This window comes from Papaver somniferum, chromosome 2 (assembly GCF_003573695.1).
Source record: "Papaver somniferum cultivar HN1 chromosome 2, ASM357369v1, whole genome shotgun sequence".
NCBI lineage: Eukaryota > Viridiplantae > Streptophyta > Magnoliopsida > Ranunculales > Papaveraceae > Papaver > Papaver somniferum.
The window spans coordinates 213,594,878-213,605,109 of NC_039359.1; the positions used below are offsets into that span (position 1 = coordinate 213,594,878).

General features: G+C 36.1%; 1 protein-coding gene across 1 annotated transcript; it reads left to right on the top strand.

Annotated features, from left to right (window-relative positions):
• Positions 1-4,766: 4,766 nt before the first annotated feature.
• LOC113352800 (indole-3-acetic acid-amido synthetase GH3.6-like) lies at positions 4,767-6,074 on the top strand. The gene has a single exon (XM_026596573.1). The coding sequence runs from the start codon at positions 4,767-4,769 to the stop codon at positions 6,072-6,074; it is 1,308 nt and encodes a 435-aa protein (XP_026452358.1).
• The last annotated feature ends 4,158 nt before the right edge of the window (positions 6,075-10,232 follow it).

Here is a 10,232-nt window from a genome sequence, read left to right on the forward strand (position 1 = left end):
AATTGTCAGAATCGGAAGATTTCTAATATAGTTGGTCCTTCAATTATTTTGTGTGAAGAAAACTTTGTTTTTTATATCCAAACAACACCACAATCGGAAGGTAAATGTACCCCTTGACTTCCGATTGTAGGAATCTGTAGGTTTAATTTATATTGTTCCTCCGATTATTCTATGTGAAAAAACTTTGTTTTCTGTATCCAAAAATCACCATAATCGGAAAGTTAATTCAGCCCTTGACTTCCGATCAAGGGACTTGGTAGTTTTAATTTATATTGTTCCTCCGATTATGCTATGTGAAAAAACTTTGTTTCCTGGAACCAAACAACACCATAATCGGAAATTTAAATCACTCCTTGAATTACGATTACCATAATCGGTAGGTATAGTTTATATTGTTCCTCCGATTATTCTATGTTAAAAAAATATTGTTTTTTGTATCAAAACAACACCATGATCGGAAAGAAAGTTAACTCATAAAATATCCGATTATTGGAATCGGTTACTTTTTTAATAAAATAAACTACCGATTGGACATAATCAGGAACTTTTTTATATTAATATGGTTCCGGTTACATGCATTACATATAGTTCAAAAAACCTTAACGTTACAATCACGTTAAAAGCACCTAAATCCATACTCCTAATTGACCATAAAAGTATTAAAAAATATCATAACTTCCAGTGACCATAGAAATTGTCCCTCTTGATTTTGTAACATCCTTCATGTAGAGGTCTACATACCGGCGATCAGAAAGATTTCTCTGAAATTACGAATGAGTAACAAGTTAATACTAACTTATGTTAATGTGAGTCGGAGTTACAAAAATACTTACTCGTTTTTTATACGTCCACCAAGGAAAAGTGTCCCTAACAAATCGTTCCTCATCTTCAAGTTTGTCAATGTGCTTATCGAGCGCCTTATTTCTCATCTTAATGTCATTGGATGATCTTCGAATTCAATTACCATCTAACACTTCAAATACCATTAAAATACGGTTCCATAGATGCTCCTGGGATTCCGATTTGTGGAGCTTGTGAACACGTTCATGAGTACTTACCACAACGTACGCTCTATAAATAGCACAATCTTCTTCTTCGGCAAAAGCAATATCCATGTTTTTATTTTCAAAATTAGAACTGAAGAGAGGAAAGAGTTTGGTGCAATTGGGTTGATATATATGAGTTTATTTACATAGGTTTAGGTACCAACGGCTCTTTTTCTTTTTTCCCAAAACTCCAACGGTTATTTCATAAATTTGGTTTGAACTGCAACGACTATTTTGACGATGGTTTTATCTGGGGAAACCAATAATCGGTTGATATTCAAGTTATAATATCTACTGATTATGGTAGATTTCAAAATTTGAATTTGGGGCAACCTATAATCGAGAGGTTTTGTAACCTATTTGACTTCCGATTATGGCTACATCCAAAGCACAAACCAAATGGTTATGGTTGTCTCTGTACCCTCAAAACCTTTGGAATTTGGCCAAGGTTGAATCTGGGGCTACTTATAATCGATAGGTTTATAAGTTTGATTATCTACCGACTATGGAAGATTTCAAAATTCACCAAATGAAGGATTTAAGTAAGAACTCAATTTGGGGCAACCTATAATCGAGAGGTTTTGTAACCTATTTGACTTCTGATTATGGCTACATCCAAAACACAACCCAAATAGTTATGGTTATCTCTGTACCCTCAAAACTTATGGAATTTGGCCAAGGTTGAATCTGGGGATACTTATAATCTGTAGGTTTATAAGTTTGATTATCTACCGACTATGGCAGATTTCAAAATTCACCAAATGAAGGATTTAAGTAAAAACTCAATTTGGGGCAACCTATAACCGAGGGGTTTTGTAACCTATTTGACTTACAATTATGGATACATCCAAAACACAAACAAAATGATTATGGTTGTATTTGTACCCTCAAAACCTATGTAATTTGGCCAAGGTTGAATATGGGGCTACTTATAATCGACAGATTTATAAGTTTGATTATCTACCGATTATAAAAGGGCATATTAACCGAAATATCCACACATTAATCGGAAACTACTTAGTACATATTTACCTACTGATTATTGTTTAACTACCGATTGTTATGTTTGCTACCAATTATATAAGGGCATATTGGTCATTTAAAAAAATCGAAGATAAGGGGTAGCTTAGATTTACACTTGGGTGACCTTTTTTTGTCTTTTTGTGTCATCCCTAATTCTTTTGGGGTCGCAAGCCTAATTTATCTATTGTTGTCGCCAGTTTTACTGTTTTAGGCATTTCAGCAATTTTGCACCCCTGAAACCTGGTTCATCAATTACTTGTACACCCATGAGGTATGACTGAATTTGAGATATTGGTTGAGTTACTCAGACCTGAAGATAATAAAGTGGATTTCTGGTATTGGTTGACTGAGTTGCAGGTACTGGTTTGTTGGATTAGTGATGAGGTGGAACTGGTAAGTGAGGTGATAGTGGTGCGGGACTGGTTCCGATTGGGCTTGCCTGAATTTAGGCCGGGACAACTTTCAACTATTCTTGTTGCTTAGAAAGAAGGGAAATTAAGATTCTGTTCTTCGCATATGACATTCACAAATTCATATGATTTATTACATCATTCTCGATGTTTAAATTTCATCTAATTACTTTCTCAAATTGTGTCATCAGAAATATAAATGGAAACACAAAGGTTGCAGTAGATGATTCAGTAGTTGTCGCTGAAAACAGTAATATTGCCAACAGCTGCAGTAATACTACTGATGATTGTTACCACGATGAGAGGAATAAGAAAGAACTTTAATTCATTGAAGAAGTTACTATTAATGCTAATGAAGTTCAAAATCAAGTTCTCGCAGAAATCTTATCTTGTAATGCTCAAGTCGACTACTTACATACACATGGTTTCAGTGGCGGACCTAGAAAGTTTTTTCACTGGGGTCAAAGCAGTAACATAGCTTCGGCGGAAGGCCGCCCGAATTTTTGGACTGCTATAAATTCCACCAACGATCCAGATATATACACTATACATAATATAACAAAGTCTGATACATGATCCTAGCGATGGTTATTGCAAACAAAATTCTAAAAAAATGAGTAAAAGTTAGTTTCTAATGAGATATAGGGGGTCAATTCATTTTTCAAATAAGTTGGAGAGGGGTCATTGGGTCAACACCTATAACCTTCACAACCAAGTACCCTAACAAGCAAAATTGAGAGGGGTCAAGTGGGGTACAAGTCCGCCAATGCATGGTTTAAACGGACATGCAGATCGTCAGAAATTTAAGAAATTTATGCCCATAGTTACCTACGAAGATCATACAACTGACATTGATCCGCTCATCACTTAAGGTAATTTTTAATAAGATCTCTGCACATGGCTTATTTCACAATTACTACGTAGCTCAGGAACTCCATCTGGGGTGTGTAAATTGATACCAACAACAGAAGAACAAGCAGAGAAAACTCGGCACTTTTGCGGCCTCTTATTGCCGGTCTTAAATCAGCATATTCCTAGTTAGACAAAGGAATGGTGATGCCGCTTATTGAACAATTGCATAAACTCTCGCACAACCCTAATAGGGTGGAGAGGCATATATTTATAGATAGCTTACTGGATACATTGTGTATAATGGATTATTACAGAAAGACCCGAATACAATGGACTATACATGGATATAACAGATACATAATGGATTATATTCTATACTTATCTTTGTAAGTCCATGTACTAGGACTCTTATCGTCTGCAGTATCTACAAGCTTAGTGAAAAGCTATCCAATAGAAACCCTTTTATGCGAGGATACTCATCAAAGTATATATTATCAATTACTTTACGGCCTCTATCGAAACAAACAAGTTCTTCGACTAGGAGTCACTTTGGCTTCAGGTTTATCTGAGCTGTTAAGTATTTACAGCAACACTGGACCCTTCTCTGTGATGACATCCGATATAAAATTGTAGCAGAAGATCACACACGAAATCATCGGTCAAAAAAAGGCCATGAAATTACTAAGTCAACCCCCGAACTTGCTGATTTCATCGAGAATGAGTATAAGAGAGGTTCATCATGGAAAAGCACAGTATCTATGTTATGGCCTTATGCTAATTAAGTGTAAGAATACTATTGCTATTCATATTTCTAATATATACCGTTTTGGTTGTTTACCATAGCGTTAAATGTGAGCTTCCATCGAACATTTTATAATGCACAATCTGTTCCAACACCATCCTGATCAGTTCTTCAGGAGACAAAATTAACAAACATCGGAGTCTATCGGAATTATTCGAGCATATCACTTTCTCTATATCACTTTCTCTTTATAGAGGCATCTAAGTTCTATGGTGAACATCACATACAATGGTTTGAAGTACCATTGATCAAACAAAATGGGTAGTAAAATGACACTTAATTCCTTGTCATATTATACATATATAGTCAATTTCTCATTATTACATGTGTATAGCATCTGGGGATGTGTACTGAAAGTACGTGTTAGGTAGATCCTTCTTATTATATGAAACTTGTCAATGATTCTCCCTTGAGTCCCGCCTAACTGCATGTTTCTCATGTCAGATTTACGCCTTCCAAAAGTGGTTGCAACAGGAATATTACATTTGTCTGACGAGACAGATGAGCTTGATACTGCTCTTAGATATGATATTAGAGCATCAAATTAGATCTAACTTCTCTATTTTATTAATCAACTCATTCTCCGATCTTAGTATCATCTATTTTTTCTCAATCTGTTCATCAGAAACAAAGATGGATATACCGGATGCAATAGATAATTCCATAGATGTTGCAGAAAACAGTAATATTGCCAACTGCAGTGATACTATTGATGAACATTACCATGATAAGAAGAAAAAGGAAGCACTTCAATTCATTGAAGAAATTACAATTAATGCCGATGAAGTTCAAAATCAAGCTCTCGCAGAAATCTTATCTTGTAATGCTCAAGTCGACTACTTACAAAGACATGGTTTAAACGGACAAACAGATCGTAAGACATTTAAGAGAATCATGCCCGTGGTTACATATGAAGATCTAAAACCTGACATTGATCTTCTCATCGCTAAAGGTAATAGTATTTCATCTACTCTCTGCAAATCGCCTATTTCTCAGTTTTTCTGTAGCACGGGAACTTCATCTGGAATGAGTAAATTAATACCATCAACAGAAGAACAAGCTGAGAAATCACGGCAATTCTTCTCCCTCTTAATTCCGGTCTTAAATCAGCATATTCCTGGTTTAAACAAAGGAAATGCGATGCAGATTATTTTTGTAAGTCCATGTACTGAAACACCAGGAGGAATAATATCATCTTTAGTATCTACCAGCGTAGCCAAAACCTCCAGAAATTTGTCTAGTAATATTAATTACACCAGTCCAATAGAAACCATTTTATGTGAGGATACTCATCAAAGTCTATATTATCAATTACTTTGTGACCTCTATCAAAACAAACAAGTTCTTCGCCTAGGATTCGCTTTCGCTTCGGGTTTTATGGTAGCCGTTAAGTGTTTACAGCAACATTGGACCCTTCTATGTGATGATATCCGACATGGAACTATATCAGAAGACCACCCTAAAATCACTGACCCATCGGTGAGAAAAGCGGTCATGAAAATACTAGTCAAGACAAACCCCGAACTTGCTGATTTCATCGAGAATGAGTGTAAGAGAGATTCATCATGGGAAAGCATAGTGTCTAGGTTATGGCCTAATGCTAAGTGCATCGTCACCATCATTACTGGGACAATGTCTCATCACATCGATAACATTGATTTTTATAGTAATGGTCTTCCCATTGTTAGCCATATGTACGCATGTTCAGAATGCTTCTTAGGTATAAACCTTGACCCTCTAACTAAGCCACCTGAAGTTTCTTACACCCTTATCCCTACAATGGTATATTTTGAGTTCTTGACGATACTCGGGGAAGATGATGATCAAAAGGACAACTGCAACAGGAGAAAAAACAACATCATCCAGAACTGGTTGATCTCATCAAGGTTGAGCTTGGACGAGAATATGAGCTTGTTGTCACCAATTATGCAGGTAACTTGATTATATTCAAGAATTTTGATTACACACTATTTCGTCAAGTACGTGCTGATCTTACGCTTATGTATTATGCAAGGACTTTATCGGTATAGAGTTGGAGACGTGCTACGAGTTGCTGGGTTCAAGAACAATGCTCCTCAGTTCAATTTCACGCGGAGAAGAAATGTATTTCTAAGCATTGATATGGACAAGACAAACGAAACTGAGCTTCAAAATGCAGTGAAAAAAGCAGTTGACCATCTTATGATTATGTCTAATGTCTCTCTTGTTGAATACACTAGTTTTGCTGATATATCAACTTTTCCAAGACACTATGTGCTCTATTGGGAACTTCAGGGAAACAATAACAATGTCGTAATTCCTCGGAAAGTGCTTGAGGAATGTTGTCTGGTAATGGAAGAATTCCTCGGTTATGAGTATCGTTATATGCGCACTAACAAGAAATTAATTGGACCCCTAGAGATAAAGATTGTAGAGACAGGAACGTTTTGTAAGCTGATGGATCATGCAATCAACCAAGGTTCATCAGTTGCACAGCACAAGACTCCTCGATGCATGAAACCTGGTTCCATGTTCGAAATCCTAAACTCTATGATTCTTTCAAGCTTTTTCAGTCCAAGGTGCCCACATCTATGAATCCATGTTGTTTTGTAAGAAAAATAAATGCTTATATTTCTGCTTTAGAACATGTTAAATTTAGTCGTATCTTTTGTTGTAGTTGTCGTCCTGTATGAAAATGTCATTTCTTCCATTTCGATCAGTGTTTCTAAGTTTGAAGCATCGGCCTTTTATTGTAAATTAGCGTTCAGTCAAGTGTAAACTTTTAGGGTTTTTTTTATCAATAAATTAAACTTTTATAGAAAGAGGGTTAAAGACTCAAAGTACGTACATGATATATGAACTCTAACAAAGATTGACTAAAAACAAAAAGGGAAGCAGATTCAGAGATAGTTTAAAAGTTTGAAAATGAGTACTTATTCATAAAAATGTCCCAATAATTGGTATTTCTTACCCTCCCGAGTCCCAACAACTTTGAACCTTAGCCATGACACAAATGACGGCAAAATAACTTTAAAAAAGACTTTTCCGCTAAAATCCATCTCTGATTATTTGAAGCCTAATTATTAATGTTGTAAACAATTTTTTACTTGCCTATTTTACAAGAATATGCATGGGCATGGCTCCCAATTTAGGCTTTCTACCATTGGGCGTGAAACCGTATAGACCACTTGATCATACAATATCTCCAACCGCATAGGTCCTTGAACAAATGGGCTGCATATGCCATTTCCTACTGTATGACGTGCGAAAATTCTAAAACAATTTTTGAAGAGGTCGGTGTGGAAATATTCCAGCAACGTGAGCTTGCTGTCGTTGCAATATAGTGATGAAGTTTCCAGAAAATAGTATTAATGACCTGACCTAAGTCTGAAACTCGGCAGCACCAATGATTCTATCAATCTAAATAATAACCAGAATGGGATGATGTATAAAAATAGGAGTATTATTAGAGATCATTGATTTCCACGACCATTGGATATTGGTGTTTATCGTTATTGTGTGTGTTTGTACCATTTAAAATGGTGCACGTGCATGCCACACAAGTTATCCATTCGCCTAGCTGTGGGAGCCTATTTGGTTTATGGTGGAGTCCCATGATTTATTATAGAAACTCATGGCTTATTATATAAGCCCACACGGTTTATTTTGGAACCCCAATCAGTTTATTAAAGAAATCAGGTTGGTTTATTAAAGAAACTCATGGCTTATTATAGAAGTCTGATTGATTTATTTTTGAAGCCCAGCCGGTTTATTAAAGAAGAATGATTTTTTAGGGACCATGGTTTTTTTGAGGGGACCATGATTTTATTAGGCCACATTCCCAATAGTGATAAGGGGTGTCCTAAAACGTTGAAATGACTAACCTATCCTTAATCTAATTTAATTTAAAACCAACCAAATAACCACCTATATATATATAACCACCACCTCCTCCCACCACCATCGCCCACCACCGCCGATTACCACCACCACCTCCTCCGATTATCACCACCACCAACCACCGATTACCACCACCACCGCCCACCACCGCCGATTACCACCACCACCACCTCCGATTATCACCACCACCAACCACCGATTACCACCACCACCTCCTCCCACCACCACCACCACCGCCTATTTAAGAAATGTAACAACATCAATGCAATCACAATTAAGTTCTGTTACATGATAATTTTATCGAGTATAAAAGACGCCAGTCGCTGCCTGATTCTGCCATGGGACCAGTCCGGAGGTATTTTCTAACAAACCCTTCACTTTAATTTGTTTTTGATTGCTTCAATCGAATAGAAATCATCAAAATAGGGTTTTAGTAGGAGTTACAGAGCCATGTTCGGTTAGGCCGATTTTCCAAAAAATCCTAGTTTACTAACCGAACTTCTTGAAAATGAAGAACACGAAGAATAGTTCGGTTCTATTGGATTTAAAACTAAGTCACCGAACTCTCTGTTCGGTTGTTTCGCAAAAAATTTTAAAACTACAAAGTAACCGAACTCCACCCTTAGAACCGAAAAAAAAAACGAATCCAGTCTAACCGAACTGTGTTGTCTTGGCCACTATCTTGAGTTCCAAAATAACCGAACTTAGCCAATAGAGTTAGGTTTTTCGCAAAAAAAATTAAAATTACAAAGTAGCCGAACTTAGCCAATAGAGTTCGGTTGATTCGCAAAAAATACTTTTAACCGAACTCCTTATATTAGAACAACAGAAGTCCATAAGTTCGGTTCCTTCGCAAAATAAGGATATCACCGAACTTTAGTTTACGAAAATAATGAGAAGTCCACAAGTTCGATTTGTTCGCAAAAATGTTAAGTTTTCTTTGTAAACGAACTCTACCTTTGAAACTTCGTAACCGAACTCTACCTAATTCGCCAAGAAATAAATTTCGTAGTAATCGAACGTTTACCTAATTGCATATATGCATATATAAGCCCAGTTCGGTTGATTCACAAAATATGTTGAAGTTTGCGAACCAACCGAACTTCTAACACTAGGTTACTTTTAACCTGCAGTTCGGTTGGGAACTTGGTTGCGTTGAAGTTTGCGAACTAACCGAACACACAAGATGTACCCAAATAAATTGTTAAGTTCAAAGTTCGGTTACCTACCATTTTATCCTAGGTAACCGAACATTACACTGTACGACCAAAACCTCCATTAACGAGCGAGTTCGGTAACCTGCATGTTTGGAAAACGTAACCGAACTACACTTTTAGGTGTGTTCGGTTACATGTTCTTGACATATGGTAACCGAACTGACCCAAATCTACATAAAAATTTTCATTTTTTTTGAAAGTTTGGAGCAATTCAACCAACATTATCTAAGTTTGAAGCACACCTGGGTACCCAAATACCCTCCCTCCGGTTGTGGTTGGTAAAATCCATCGTTTTTCATGTTTTCCTTCTTCATCTTCTCTAACTTTACTCTCTCAATAATTTTACTTCTTTAAAAAAAAACATCTGATTTTTTAATCTCACTAATTATCTTTAACTTAATCATCTCACTAATCATTACACTAACTATTATTAACACTAACTAATCATCACCCAAAATTAATCAGGAGGGTAATTAGGTATTAATATAAATATCCAGATAAGGGGTGACCTAGATTTACTTCTAATGTCTTTACCCAAAATAAAACCATGGTCCCCCAAAAAAACCATGGTCCCCCAAAAAAACCATGGTCCCCAAAAAATCGTTCTTAAAGAAACCTAGTTGGTTTATTAAGGAAACACATGGTTTATTTTTGAAGCCCAGTCTGTTCATTTAAGAAACCCGGTTGATTTATTAAAGAAACTCTTGCTTTATTATTGAAGTCCAGTCGGTTTATTAAACAAGACCAGTTGTTTATTAAAGAAACATGTGGCTTATTATTGAAGCCCATTCGGTTTATTAAATAAACCCACGACTTATTATTGAAACCCAATTGGATTATTTTGGAAGACCAGTCGGTGTTGGTTTATTAAATAAACCCTATTTGGCTTATTATTGAAGCTCAAAGACTTATTTTGGAAGTCACTTGGAGATAAACACGAATCTTGAAAGATATGAAAAGATCTTCCGAGATAGACACAAATTTTGGAAGATAGGTATGGATT

Bases quoted from the DNA above. Each gene is read 5' to 3' on its own strand.
- LOC113352800 (XM_026596573.1), top strand. From the start codon at position 4,767: ATGGATATACCGGATGCAATAGATAATTCCATAGATGTTGCAGAAAAC.